Source organism: Saccostrea cucullata, unplaced genomic scaffold (genome assembly GCF_032062105.1).
Source record: "Saccostrea cucullata isolate Sc308-1 unplaced genomic scaffold, CSIRO_AGI_Scuc_v1 ctg329, whole genome shotgun sequence".
NCBI classification, from domain to species: Eukaryota; Metazoa; Mollusca; class Bivalvia; order Ostreida; family Ostreidae; genus Saccostrea; species Saccostrea cuccullata.
The window spans coordinates 212,830-228,208 of record NW_026931985.1 but is presented as its reverse complement, the minus strand read 5'-3'; the positions used below and the strand labels follow the sequence as shown (position 1 = coordinate 228,208).

Sequence of the window (15,379 nt, the reverse complement as noted above, 5' to 3'; positions counted from 1 at the left end):
TTATGAATACAGTGAATGAAATAATACATGTAATACCAAGTATTTAAAAAAAATACTTAATGCTAAATATTTTAAATCTTCATCATTTTAATTCACCTGAGAGCTTTCTAAGGCGAAATGGGAATGCTAAATTTTACAGTTAAGAAGGCGAGATGGGAACAAACCAAAGGTAGTCCTGACTTAGTTAATAACTACAAGCCCATTTCACTAACAATAATTATATTGCTGTTTGCAAAATTATAGAAAAATCCTCTTTAAATATTTGTACAATTCTATATTAGAAAACAATACCTTAAGATTTTTGTTTTTACAATGTACCTGTAGACTTTTGCAACAGTAATAACATTGTTAATAATCAATACAATGCAATAGCGTACACAATTTGCAAAATTAAAAGAAAATTTATTCAAAATTAATAACAGTTCTATTTGATTTATTGACTTTGTATATATTAGAATTCTCTTCCTTTGGTTGATAATTCATAGCAATTTCAAGTTGTGAAGAAATACCTCGATGATATGCTGATATATAAGTGCAAAAAGATAAAATAAAATTCATCAAAGAAAGGGCTTAAATCAAGTGTATTCTGGTCTAAGTTTCAGATAAAAAAAGTGTTTGCTTGCCATAGACATTTTCTTTGAAGCTGAAAGATACCCATGAATGTCATCTGATCAGTCAATATAGTAATACATTCATATTTTCTTAGCAATTATAAATCAAAATTAACATGACTATTTAACAAAATTAAGACATTTTAATCCTGTATACAATTCAATCCTTTACAATGCTTATATAAATCAAAGTACTCAGAAGTACAGAGAGCCGGGCTCATTTACAGAGTAGAATGGATTTCTTACATGAATCACGTTTATATTCTGATGAAAAAATTATTTTAAAACTATCAATATAAATGATAAGACACTGACAGTGAGTTTTTCAATCCTAATACCACGGTCCGATTTTGTCAGAATCAGAATTAATCTGGTACCGCAGCTGAATGTAAACAAACAGGCCAGACTGGTTCCCTCTCCTGCTTTACCTCGTATGTGTAGAGAACTACTGTAACACTGATTATCAAAAATCCTTACGCTAATGAACTATGTTCTTTGGCTTATGAAGTTTTCAAAGTCATTACTACTAATGTTTATTTTATATAGATAAAACTTCGTTTTATTTTTGTTGCTTTATTTAGCGTTTGTATTATCTCAAAAGCGGTTGAGGGTAAGAACTATATTTTTGCATGTAACTTTAAAATGGCGACTATAGGGTCAACATCCTGCCTTGAACAGGATCACATAAGCCGGCAATTGCTCTTTGAGCAATAAGCCCGGCTAAAAATGGAAATTTCCTGTTTGTCATCTCCCTCGGGAGATAACACATTAAGATTGTATGCCGGAAGTGAAGTCCTAGTGTAAGCCTCCATTAATCTTTCGGGAGTCCTCGATCTTTTACAGAGTTCAAAGTAGCCTGTAAACTGGTTTTCTTTTAGGAGAACTAGCTTAGGAGTGTGTGATCTACTTTCGGTTTAGGCCTATATTGAAAGCCAGGGAAATGAAGTCCTAGTGTAAGCCTCCATTAATCTTTCGGGAGTCCTCGATCTTTTACAGAGTTCAAAGTAGCCTGTAAACTGGTTTTCTTTTAGAAGAACTAGCTTAGGAGTGTGTGATCTACTTTCGGTTTAGGCCTATATTGAAAGCCAGGGAAAATTGAGAAAAGAAGTACGATGCTTATAAATATCTATAGTTTCGGTGTGTCGTATATATATTGATCCTCAATACTATGCCTTCTTAAATTGGTAAGCCACACAAGGAGAATTGACAATGACGTGATTTCTATATATAGATTTGTTGACGCGAAGGGAAAACTGGTTCTCGCACAAAAGAACAAGCTTACAATTAGATTCTGCAAAAAATGAATGAAGAGTGGACAACGCTAATTTTATGTTAATTATTTAATTCCTGTAAAACTTTAATGATTAGCTGCTTTTTTAAATGAATGATGATTATTGTTGATAATTCCGTATTGTGTTAAGAAAATATAGTTCAAGGAAAGTATTTGAATTTAAGTATAAAACTGTAAACACCCAGAAGCACAAATACCGCTAGAATGAAATTTCACCAAAAATCGCCTTGGGTGCTCTCGCAGACGTCCATGCTTTCCATATATATACTGCGGCCAAAAGAAACTGCGTACTTTACTGTGGAGTTTGCTGAATAAGTCATTTGGGAACTTCAGGTGTCATATTCCATATATTCATTGCATTAAAATATTTCCCTTCTGTTTTATTTCTTTGACATTATTGATACCAAACAGATGACATTTCAGGCTTTCTGGAAAGCCAAACTTGTTGAAATACTTTACTTTGTTTTACGGTTTCCTCATAAAACAAAAACTCATGACGTAAACAATTTTTATTTCACTGTTAGTGTTAAATAAATAAAATGCAATTAAATTTGCCTAGAACATTTTTTTTCGCATTTGACATGAAATAAAATACGTTAATTGTCTCGTTTCCTGATCACCCACTTTTTTCCACCAAACTGAAGTATAAATATTTAATTTTTACAAATTGAGTGAAATGATGTATAGGCTACAGCCTAGCTTTTTGTCTTGTCTTTTGTTTTTACCACTGGCAACGTACATGTAGTTAGAACTTTATCGTCCTTTCCCCTGCAGCTGAAGAGGTCCAATACCTTAGGAACTGTGTGCTATATAAAAAGTTTATATACATGTAGGTTGCTGTACACTTCTTCTAAAACAAGTTTTGATGAACAAAAGATCTTGAATATGTGTTTATTAGTAATTTTTGTATATTTTTCTTTGAATTATTAAAGAATTTTCATAAATTTATAACTGTTCAAAACCTCTGGTTATGAATGCTGAATTTTGTCTATGAACATCTGATGGTACTAAAATCCTTAATTAAGACTAGAGGTACTGTGAGCAATGAGCTCACTAAATGATACCCCCGCCTCCCATATGGTTATAACTGATGACAAAGTCCATGTTTTGCTGTGGCCGGGAAACCCAAAATATGTGTCGGATCAAAAAGTAAAATAGGAGGTGCACAATGGCAATATTAGCTGCAGAACTGTAGCTCTGTGCTTGAGAAAATTCGGACAGATAAAGCAGAGAGCTACAGATCCATGCGTTGTAAAAACCTTCGAATTACGCCGACGATTTTTTGTCGCTCACTTCGGGTATTTATTTCTTGTATTATATACTTTCCCTAGCTTTAAAAATAGCATTTATTAATAAATCAAACATTTAACTTCAATTCCTGGTAATTTACTCACCCTTCACTTGTGTTTCAAAGATAACAAAATTAAGGCCGTTTGTGGTTACGGACGTCGAAATGGGACTCTTTTAAACCGACATTACAAAACTATATTAATACAGGACTGTTTCAGACCGTTAAAAGGTAAATAAAGTATCAGAAATAAGAGTTTAATATCTGATTAATTATATGATACAATTCTAAAAGCTAGGGAAAGTATAAAATACAAAATATAATACCTATAGTAGAGACAAAAAATCGTCGGCGTAAATCGGAGGTTTTGACAACGCTTGGATCTGTAGCTCTCTGCTTTATATGTCCGAATTTTCTCAAGCAGAGAGCTACAGTTCTGCAGCTATGGCAATATGTAATAAAGATTCTGTGAAAGTTTCATTGAATTTCACTCAGTGGTATAAGAGGAGTTGCGGATAAGAGATGGGTACCCTAAAGCGTAACAGACAGACGGACATACCGATACAGTATACCCTCCCACTTTTCAAGCGGGGGTATGATATCTTGAAAAAATATTAGTAGGTACGTTGCGTATGTCCTTAAAAGGCAACTGTATGCTACAGAAACTGTTCTGTAATATAATGCTTTGTTGTTACCAATTTTTCACTTTGCGTGCCTGCACCGTTTCTAATTCAATGAAAACTGCTAGAATTTTTTTCTTTATTTCTGCGTTTCTAAGCACTAAGATCTGAGTAATTTTCTTCTTATTAAAAAGGATTATGTTGTGATGTACCATATAACAAATAGTTTATCATGTAATTAGCTAACATTGCTGAAAAAAAAAAACACGAAGTTTGTGAGCCGATGCTCACAAGTAATACCCCGCTCTGATGTGAATTACATGTAACACTATCATGTTAATAAACATAAGTTCAGTTACAGGTAGATGCATGGATAAATAGGACATACCTCAACAAAGAGTGTGATAAAATTTCAAGCATCTGTAATGAGCAGTTGCTGAGAAAACTGCTACAATAAGTATTGTAATGTGTGGGACGTACAGACGCATGGACAAACAGGAAGTTAACATCGGATTTGAACAAAAATGAATCCCATCAAATAGCATGCCTAACGAAGGAGTGTGCTAAGATTTTGAGTATCTGAGATGAGTACACTTAACAAAACTTCTACGTGTTCACTCTAATAAATGTATTTACATGTATTTAAAAAAAACTATGATAGAATGGTGTGATATTTTCAGATTATCACAACCAGTCTTCTCAACAATAATATTGTTGAGAGAAAAATTAAATAAAATCTTATTGATGATAACCAATGTCCTGTGACGAAGCTTAAAAACAATAAATCTGTTCTGTGTGGCACCTGTTTTGTGTAATTAGTATCTTTTTGTGACCATGATCGATTTTTGAAAACTGAATTAACTAAAAAAAACACAAAACACTCGCAAACGTTTTACTCACTTTTATTTTAGTGTTTTTTTTTTTGTCCTTGATATAATTATTTTTAAAAATAACAATCAGTGTCAAAACCCATTTAATCACATTTTCCCATACGATGTGTGTCATTTTCATCGCCAACTTACAACAATTTAAAAGCTTTGGACAAAATATAACCAAACCGGAAGTGATCTGGATCTAATTCGTTTGAGGCCAAGTTTCATAGAGTGTTACATTGTCCAGAAACAATATTAGAAACCTTAAAACAAACAACTTCAATAGTTAGAAAATGAATCATGTAAAATAGGTGCTCATGGCCGTCCAATATCATATCAAACAGTCTGAATCATACTTAAAGCGGTACACTTTCGCGCTAAACCCCAATGATATTGACGAAAGGTCCGGCATATGTGTGATGATGCACTGACAAATCCCCGGATCTGAATCCCATTGCACACATTTGGGATTTTTATAAGGAATGTCAAAGCCCCCCCCCCCCCTCCTTCCAAACAATTTCAACGGTTTGGGGAGATCTATGCAGTAGGTGTGGCAGCAGATGGGTCAATCTCCCATTCAGGAGTACATGGTATCAAACAGTAAATGAATCTTGCAGTAATTACTCCAAAGAGGTTATTTTTTATGTGAATTTTCATTTTGAGGGTACAATTGACATGCCCTGAACACTTTGCTTACAATTCTGACGAGATACTTACATGTACATGAAATTTACGCAACATTGAACTGAAATATGTATCATTAACCATGATGTAAAGAAATTGTTTATTGTATGCTGTTATTGAAAAAATATTAGATGAACACTTAGAAGTTTGGTTCAGTGTAGTTGCTGAGAAAACTGCTACGGACATACGTAATAAACAGGAAATTCATATCGGCCGATTTGAACATAAATAAAGCCCACCATATGAATTTCAAGCATCTGCGATGATCGAGTATTTGCGTAGAAAACTGCTACCAAACTTTTTTTACAGACAGACGCACAGCTAGACAGACGGACAGACACACAAGGGTAAAACAGTATACCCCCTCTCTTTTAGAGCGGGGGTATAAAGACAGAGAGAGACATGAACATAAACAATAAAAAAAAAACATTGGAATAACATACTAGTATGTAACATATTTACTTGTTACAAAAATTGTATCCAGAATGTTCCAGAGAAATGAAACTGATACTGTGCATTGTGCGTTGTAACAGTGCATGTTATGTATATATAAAAGTACGATTTTATTCAATCTCTTGTATAGCTTACGTTATACCGTTTTCAGCTATTTTTCACAAATATAGTAAAACGTGTGATTGCATGGGTAGTCATGCCAATATCCACTTCTAACCATTGATACACAATTTTCGTTTATTCCAATTGTATCATTGTCTGGTTGATTAGAATACCAGTTTGTGTACGTCATATTCTTAGAAGAGTGTTCCCAGTAAAACGTGCCCTCCGAGTTTAAATCAGTACCCCCGATCCACCAAGAGTCCCCAGAGGCTGAAATAAAAATGTTAAGGTACAATCCTGCAATTTCATTGCAAGTACTTCACTGAGAGATAAGGAATTTATTTTTGCACATTTTTATATGCCTAAAGTTTTATATATTTTGGAGGAATATTATATTAGAAACAAAGTAAATGCGTTACATGTACACATACGGCCTTTTATTACAAAGAATTCCAATGCCCTTTAGTTGACTGATATCGAACATGTGTATAATAAAGATAAGTTAAATTTCCAATCGGTTGATTGTTTGTGATTGATTGACTTATTCGATATCATTTCCCTTCTATAAGGGTAAACCATAAAGGGTTGAAATGTTTCAAAATAAGATCGTTAATCGGAACTCGGGGCTTTTATTTTAGTTAAAATGTGTACCAAAGGGTTAGTTACGGAACTCTTTTCATAGGATACCTACTTTCGCCAATAAAGCTCTTTTAAATCAAATGTTTTACAATTTTACTTTCTATCCATATCTATTCATATATAAACAATCTTCATTACTACCAAAGTTCATTCCGCGTAATTCCGTATAATTCTCGAGATGTTCTGAAATCAATTCCAAAATTGACCTTAATTTTTTTACTCGACATCAGCTTGGGCCTTTGAAGAGCCCACTAAATAAATTGTAAAGCTGGAAGGACGGGAAGGTCCTGCCACTACAGAAGTCTCCTGGAACTTCCCTCACAGAAAAAGGTGAGGGAAGTTCCAGGAGACTTTTGTAGTGGCAGGACAAGAAGAAATTTGTGTGCGGGAGACACCCGTTGACCACAGTTAGTGGTTGTTCAATCAAGAAGAAACCCATTGTATTATTGTAATATAATTGTATATATTTGATTTGGTCAACAAAAATCTGAGTTAACAGGTTAACGAAACTAAGTGTAACGCCTCGGTGATACAAGCCATATCACCACACACCAAGCTCGGCCGCGTTGCACGTTGCAAAAATATGATATCACACATCTTCAATTTTGTCTATTGAATTTTGTTTGTTGAAATTTTACAGGACTGGTATGAACTCTGAGACGTGTTGTATGAAAATTAACCTGCAAAGATATGTCTTTTATAGGTGTTTTAGTTAGATTATGACTGATTCAACGTATTCAAATTAAAAAAAATTATCAGAAACATTTGAAAGTAAGGACCTTCCTTAAATAGAAAGTAAAATTTTAGAGCATTTGATTAAAAAAAATTATTAGCGAAATTGGGTACCCTGTGTAAGAGTTCCATACTTTTATCTTTTTTAAAGCAATCCAAAAGCCTGTGATTTGTCTAGGTAAATGAATTACTCCATTGCTATAGTATGCATCGTGGTTGAGGAATAAGAAAAATATGAACCTAGATGGAAAGATAATGAAGCTTAGTTACATATGTATATAAGGTATTGATTTATAATTCTTCATCATTAAACCTCCCCAGCTTCCAATCGCAGTTGAATGGACAACTTGATAATCTATTTTTTAAAGATTTTATTCTTTCCATCGAGTACTTGCATTTTCCCTTAACTGACAATGTTTGCAATTGGATAATAGGATTTACATTTATCCTTCTTCAAATTTTAGTTTCTTCATTTATTGTTTGAAACTCTTTATATAGCATTTATTTTCAATTATTTATTCATCAAAACATCCTTTTTTTCATAATTCTTTCTTATTTCCTTAATTGGTAAAACTCGGGTATATCAGTCAAAAGGCAGACTATAATTGTTATAAAAACATAATTCACATCTATTGCTCTACATGTATAAATATCAGATGAATGCAAAACGGGAGTACACCATCATGCCAACGCCTACCGGGACATGAGACCTCAGTTAATTAAGGTGTGATTCATTCGAAATATCCTTGACTATCTCTTCAAATAACAGGCGCTTGATGAGAGAATATGTTTCTGGCTATGTTTTTTAGGTTTAATTCAGCGCAGTGAACAATAATCAAACCATAACGTCCTGATTTCAAAGAGGACACATCAAAACACTTTTCACCTGACCGGCCATATCGGCTAGGAAAAAAAAATCATATTTCTGTTCAGTATTGAAAGATTAATGGAGGGTGGGGTGGCGGCATGCTTTAAATTTACATTAATTGAGGATGCTTCCATATAGATATGACTATGGCTTTGCCGTTCTGAAAAAAGGCATTTTCTAAAACTTTTTTTAAAATATAAATTCCTATGTAAAACTGATCGCCTTTTGTATACCAACCCTACCACCGGTGGTTATATGTTTTGAGACTACGCTACCTAAAGGTGCTTCGATATCAGTATGACTAATTCATAGATTTGATTTTCATGAGCAGAAGATTTATTTTAAAAACTTTCCCTATATACTTCAATTTCAAATCTTGTTCATCCATCGTTGACCTACTCTTCAAGATTTGAATAAATTTAAATTTACACAACCTGACGATGCTTCCATATTAATATGACAAATAATGGTTCTGCTATTATTGAAAAACGTTTCTAAAAATATGTTTTCCTATAAACCGGGGTACTCTCATGTTAAACTTTGATCACCCACTGTCGACCCAGCCTACCCCTGGAGGTTAATGATTTGAACAAACTTGAATCTACACTTTGAAAGATTTACTTACAGACGGACAGACGTAAAGAGATCACAGGCAAAATGTGACCAGAGAACCTCACTTTAGCTTTCAGTTCACCTGAGCTAAAAATATTGTATAGTACAAAAAGACGCGAACTGTACCTTTGTCTTGAATCCATGTTTTCTCAAGTTCAGTTTCTATTGCCAGAAGATGTGCTCCCATAGAAATGCAGCTTTCCTAAAATGAAAGAGAAAAATAAGTATTCTAGTTTCGTTTTACCAGACATTCAATTAGGTGTCTCAGTAAATCTCCGATACCAGGGCATAGAGTTTGCCAAAGCTTGTTTTAATTGACCAAGTAGTTGTCTATATTTAAAAAAAAATGGATTTTGAGTTTTTAGTATCCATATTAGATTTATATCCCCTCGGACGACTTGTACCATTTAGTAAAGGGGACGGAATCATTAATGTTTTTTTCTTATAAATTCATTCAACGAAGTGTGACAAATATTGTTCTAAAATTAATATATTCTGTCAATCCGGGAAAAATTGAGACAATTTTAATGTAAAATTAACACATATTAAGTAATATTTAAAAATTTACATCATATAATACCTCCTTTTTTGATGTTCTTTTCTGAATATTTAAGACAGATTTGACCTATCTGCTTAAATTCAGAAGAAGTTTAAGACTTTGAAATAATTTTCTTGCTTATTAAATTTTCAGTGCCAGAAAAATCACATTTTATTAGTGCAGAAAGGTCAAATAATTTATCATGCGAAGCAATTTGAAACTTTTTCTAACTCACATTTTTAAAGTGTCTTTTTTTAAAATAGACGTAGAGTTTATTTTGTTCCATGCTTTATTTGGATAAAAATATATGAGGGAAAACGTCGAAGAAGTAATTTTTAATGAAGACACAAAAAGGTCATACTAAATGTACTGTAGCGCCTAAAGAAGAATATTACCCCCATTTTTATTTGATTTTAATTAAGCTATGCATGTAAAAACTAAAAATATGATTGGCAAAAAAGTTAGACTTTTAATATCAGGATCCAACGTCTTTAAGTGTCGTTACCGTAATTATAAACGTATTTTACTGTTATGTCTTGCATTCCGTTTTAAGGTTACGTTGTTGAAGCCCTACTTCTAATGGTATCAAAAACAAAATCTGGGTGCGCTTTTGATACCTCTCCAACACATTCTGAATTTCTTCTTCTTTCATTTAAAAGACAAGTAAAATTGATGCAAAGCATCAAATCGGCCGTAACAAAATATAGCATTTCAAAAATTTCTTTCACAATTTTAAAAGCATCAATGTGAGAAAAGCACACACACTTTATTTCAGGCTGTCTTCAAAGAAAAAGAAAAATTAGAAGAATAGACATGTTAGTGCATTTGCTCATCAAATAGATCATCGTTGTAAAAAAAAAGTCAATGATAAATGATAAGAATTTATTGTCATCAAAATGAAGACAAAAGCCTCTCAAGATAAACCACGTGCTGATACCCTGGATCTTTGTCACGTGATAATGCCCACAGTTTCTGCAGAGTAGGTTGTGCTTCAAGGCGCGGTGCAACATGTAGAAAAATATTTTTGTGTCATTTGCAGCATATTCAAAACTATATATAATATAATTGATACTAATATTAAAGCAAGTTTTTAAAATATTTTACTCATGGATTTAGATTTGTTATCAATTTAGAGTTTTTAATGAGCTAATGACAAAAAGTCTCCTTTACCTATGGGCACTTTCAAACACAACCAAAAATAGATCGGCTGCTGCTGCGGCTGATAATAAAAGATAACACATGATATGCATGGTTTGTCCACTATCTTTTAGTTAAAGTACTTACCTTTGAAGAACTCCATTGAAGTCCTTTTTTAACAAAGCAATAACTACTATCTTCGTTCCTTATCCACGATGCAGGACAGTCTGCAATATGAATATCACAACCATTTGATGACTAAAAACTACATAATAATAATAATACTAGTGTTTTGATTAGACCACCTTCAGTTTGAACTTTCGCAAAGGAAAAACGCAAAGAAGATATTGCAGTATCTTTGCAATTTCCTCTCAGTCTTAGCTGTACATTGATTCTAAAATTTCGTGAATTTGCAGTTTCCTATGAACTTGAAAGTGTTGGCCAGTCATAACACTTACATAAAGGCCGTGTCACACTGTCACGATTTTTGCTACGATTCCAGACGACTTACAAAAAACCATAAATCGCCGACAATCGCCACGCTAGCCTAGCATTTTTTGACAGAGGATGATTTTTTTTCAGTGTGACACTCACATTGTCCGCTCAACAATGTACGAGGCTTATACGATAACAGAACGAGTTTTGGCGAGTTATGTACGAACAAGGACGATCACATAGCGAACGCAATACGATCTTTACACGAATTTGTACGATAAGACACGATTTTAAACGAAGCTCTTACGAATATCTACGAGTCTGTACGATGCACACACGATATTCCCACGAACAGTGACGAGTTCTTACGACTATACTTGATTTGAGTATATATATAGAGGGAAAGGGTTGCTTAATTTCGAAGTTGTATAATTATGGCAGTAGCTACCGTGCGGAGGCTTCAACTGCTGCAATATTTGGGGGAACTTGATCAGAATATTGCAGAAAATGACGAGGCAATTGCCATTTATTACATAACGGGCGTCCACAGAGGCAAAGAAGAAGATACTGGATAAGACCATGGATCACCAGACGGACTCAGTATGGATATTTCGATCGCTTGATGAAAGAACTTGAAACGGAGGATGTATTGTCATTCAAAAACTTTCTCACAGTAGAGCCAGACTTTCTCAGAGTAGAGCCAGGTATGTTTAGAGAGCTTGTAGACAGATTGAGTCCTAGATTACAAAAACAAGACACATGATTTAGAAAGGCTTTGAAACCTGGATTAAAGTTGGCCATTACACTTCGGTATTTAGCAACAGGAGAGGCTTACACAAGTCTGATGTACGGATTTCGAGTTCCACATAATACGATTTCCTTGCTGGTTCGTGAAGTTTTGAAAGTATAGTAGCGGAATATGCTGATGGAGTAATTAAATGTCCAACAACTACAGATGAGTGGCAACAAATAGCTGAGCAGTTCAGAAATAGAAGGAACCTGGACCGTGTCCTTGGTGCTTTGGATGGGAAACATATTGCTATAAAATGCCCTCGAAACGGAGGATCACTTTATTACAACAACAAAGGGTTCCACCTCCTCATTCTTATGGGGTTTGTTGATGCTGATTATAAGTTCATCTGGGTTGACGTAGGTGCAAATGGTTCTGCATCAGATGCTACAGTGTTTAACAACTCAGAATTAAAAGATGTCGTCGAAAATCATAATATTGGATTTCCAGAAGATGCCCCTCTACCAAATGATAACAGAATTTCATCGTGGGTGATGACGCCTTCCTTATCAGGACATGGCTTATGAAACCTTTCGCAAGAAAGACATTGACCAATGAGGAGCGTAACTCAGCAGAGCAAGGCGCGTTGTAGAAAATGCATTTGGAATACTTGCCAACAGATGGCAATGCCTCTTAGCTCCAATGCGTCAAGAACCAGAAACTTTTTCATCTATTGTATTAGCATGTTGCTGTCTTCATAATTTCATGCGAATGAGATTTCCAAATCTCCAAAACGAAAATCTTGACCAGGAGGACTTAAATCATCACTTGGTTCCGCGAGCTTGGAGAGACTGTGCAAACCTTACAGACTTGAATAACGTTGGTGGATGTAATCGAGCAACTATAGCAGCGAAGACCCAGAGGCTGTACCTGAAGCACTACTACAATTCACCTGCTAGGGCGGTTCCCTGGCAGAATGACATGATATAATGATTATGATTTTTAAGATTTGTATGTGTGTTCTGATGATTCTGCTGACGGCCGTTTTATTTAAATGTACCATATTGTAAATGAATAAATGAATCAGGATATTGTTTTAAATTTATTGTGTATCAATAAACGTGAAGCATTGAACAATGTTAATACTCATTCTCTGAACAAATTAGAAATAAAACACAAACTTAAAATGCAAACACTCGTAATTACATATGTGTAAAGCCTGACAATCAACAACTGAATTACATGTACATTTACATGTAGATCAGTAACTTTAATGATAATCATTACAGTACAATGTACTTTGTAAAGAAAATAAAAATAACATAAAACACCAATCATAACTTAAAATAATCCATACCGTGAATAAGGAGCAATCAGCAATCAGTCAACGCGTACAATCGTACTTTTTCGCAGTTCACTCGCACGGTACTTGTATTGCACTCGCCGTCAATCGCATGTGTTCGTATCATATTCGCATGAAATCGTAGGACATTCCTTTTGAGTCGAGAAACACTCGAAGAAACTCGTGGGACACTCGCGATAAATCGTAGGAAACTCGCAGAGTCGGAAGTTCTACGAATTTCTACGAGTGTCCCACGAACGTTGAAGATTTACAACGATTATGTGTACGAGTGTATTGCGATTTCTGTACAATCGCTTACGGATAATTAAAAATCGTACCGTGGCCACGATTGTTTTGAACATGCTCAAAACAATCGCCGCGTTTGGCGATTTGCTACGATGAAACACGAGTTAAGAAGATATCCTACGACTATCTCTACGATGAACGCCGAATTACTGCGATTTTTTAACTCGTACTCTATCGTAGCCAAAAATCGTGACAGTGTGACACGGGCTTAAAGATATTGAAATCAAAACAAGTGTTTTTAGAATATACATGGAACAATTTTCCCAGACTAATTTGAGTTTTCCCAAAGTGTTGATACATATCAATATTTTACACACAAAGGGTTTTATTGCACTAAATATTACATATTATTTCATCAATGATTTCATTTCAAAATTAAAGTAACTAAATATATTAATAGTAAGGTTAAACAAAGATTTGCCAAAGTAAGACTGTTTTTTTGTTTTTTTTTAAATTCAAAATTCTTTTTTTTTTGTATTGTTGTCCTTTTCTCTCTACTATAGTTCAATGATATCAAACATCGAAAAGTATTTTAAAAAAAAGCACTAAAACTTAAAGACTTGAGAAATCTTCAACATAGCTTTATGATCAATGAAATGACTGCATTATTTCAATCGTCAGCTTCCCTTACTTATTTAGAAATATACCGTGTTCACCTGAATATGGGGTCAACATCTCTCAGTTGATTCGATATGCAATGGCATGCTCTACGTATGAAGTATGTTAAAGTTCCCCTTCGTCTTTGAATTATCTTGAGAGATTAACAATATGTTGTACAAGAATTTTAAAAGTAGAACATTAAAAAATTTGTAGTTCACAACTTTTATTTTTAGATCTGAAGTATGGTATGATTGTGCATACATGTAATGGATCCAGCATAAAAGCTTGTTGTATAAAAAAAATAGATGTGTTAAAGTTCCAGCATAAAGATTTACAATGCTTTTAAAAGAACTATCAAGAGAATTTTGTAGATAACAGCTTTTATTCATTTTTAGATCTGAAGTATGATATGAGTGTGCAGGATTTACAACATAAATATCTTACCTTTTTCTGTGAAACCTACCGGTATGAGAAATTATAATGGATTTAGCATTTTTATGATTTATGGTCGCATTTGTTGGCGTGTCTACTCTAATGTCGCGAAATAAAGACTTGATTCTCACTTTGCGGGTTCGAATCCCACTGTAGGACGTGGAGACTGGTCCATCGGGTGAGACTGTATAAACCGAGGTCCCATGACGCAGTAGGTGCTGGTACAAAAAAAAAGATCCACCATTACTCAAGTGTCGATGCATATGACAAAGTCTGCAGCTCTCTAACTGTAACTGGTGGCGTGTCCAAATGAGTGAAAAATCCTCGAGAGGGACGTTAAACAACATACATACAATCAATCAATTTTTTAAATAAAAATTATTCCACTAAATGACCGACTTTTGCAAACCTGTAGTAAAAAATATGTTTAAAAAATTTCAGAAATTCTTACCGTTGTTTTTACTAAAGTACAACCAGTTTCTGTTGGAGGGAAAGTTAATAGGGTTTTTCGTCACCGAATTGTCCAAAAGAAGACATGTTTGCAGTGAGTAGCTATACAAAAAGGCAACACAAGAGACCATTCCACTACAGTGGACACTGCATGATAGTTCATTCCCCGATGTATTGAACACTATTTCATAAGTTATGTTATTCCCATCAAAGTTTTGTTGGATGTATTTTTGTTCAATCAGTAAAGAATCAAATATTTCAACGATAATTAGCGAATATAATACACATGTTATTCGTAGGAAAATCATTTTTACCAGGGTTTTGATATGCCTGTGAGAATGAGTTTGTTTTTGAGTCTAGGCATGGCATGGCTGTGCAATATATATCTAAAATATCTCTGTATGCTTGAATGAATATTGATGTACGTAATAACCACAAATAATTACAAATGTCAATAATGTATTCAATAAAAGCTTTTTTTAAAGAAAAAAATGTTTACGTGCAATTTATCCATGTAGCCAATTGAATAGTGCTTACTGTTCAAAAGTTATGACCAAGGTTTATGTTTTTTTTATAAGTACAGAAATCGTCAAGGTCAAACGTTGTTTGTAGCTAATGAAAGGTCTTTCCACAAAGA

General features: G+C 34.0%; 2 protein-coding genes across 2 annotated transcripts; one reads left to right on the top strand and one right to left on the bottom strand.

Annotated features, from left to right (window-relative positions):
• Window positions 1-5,790: 5,790 nt before the first annotated feature.
• On the bottom strand, window positions 5,791-11,463 carry LOC134234194 (perlucin-like protein). Its single transcript, XM_062716249.1, has 4 exons — window positions 11,331-11,463; window positions 10,595-10,674; window positions 8,899-8,974; window positions 5,791-6,191 (listed from the first exon to the last, which is right to left on the bottom strand). The coding sequence occupies exons 1-4, from the start codon at window positions 11,461-11,463 to the stop codon at window positions 5,971-5,973; spliced, it is 510 nt and encodes a 169-aa protein (XP_062572233.1). The 3' UTR covers window positions 5,791-5,970.
• Window positions 11,464-11,504: 41 nt separating this feature from the next.
• On the top strand, window positions 11,505-12,199 carry LOC134234193 (putative nuclease HARBI1). Its single transcript, XM_062716248.1, has 2 exons — window positions 11,505-11,586; window positions 11,838-12,199. Exons 1-2 carry the CDS (start codon window positions 11,505-11,507, stop codon window positions 12,197-12,199), a joined length of 444 nt encoding a protein of 147 aa, XP_062572232.1.
• Window positions 12,200-15,379: the final 3,180 nt, after the last annotated feature.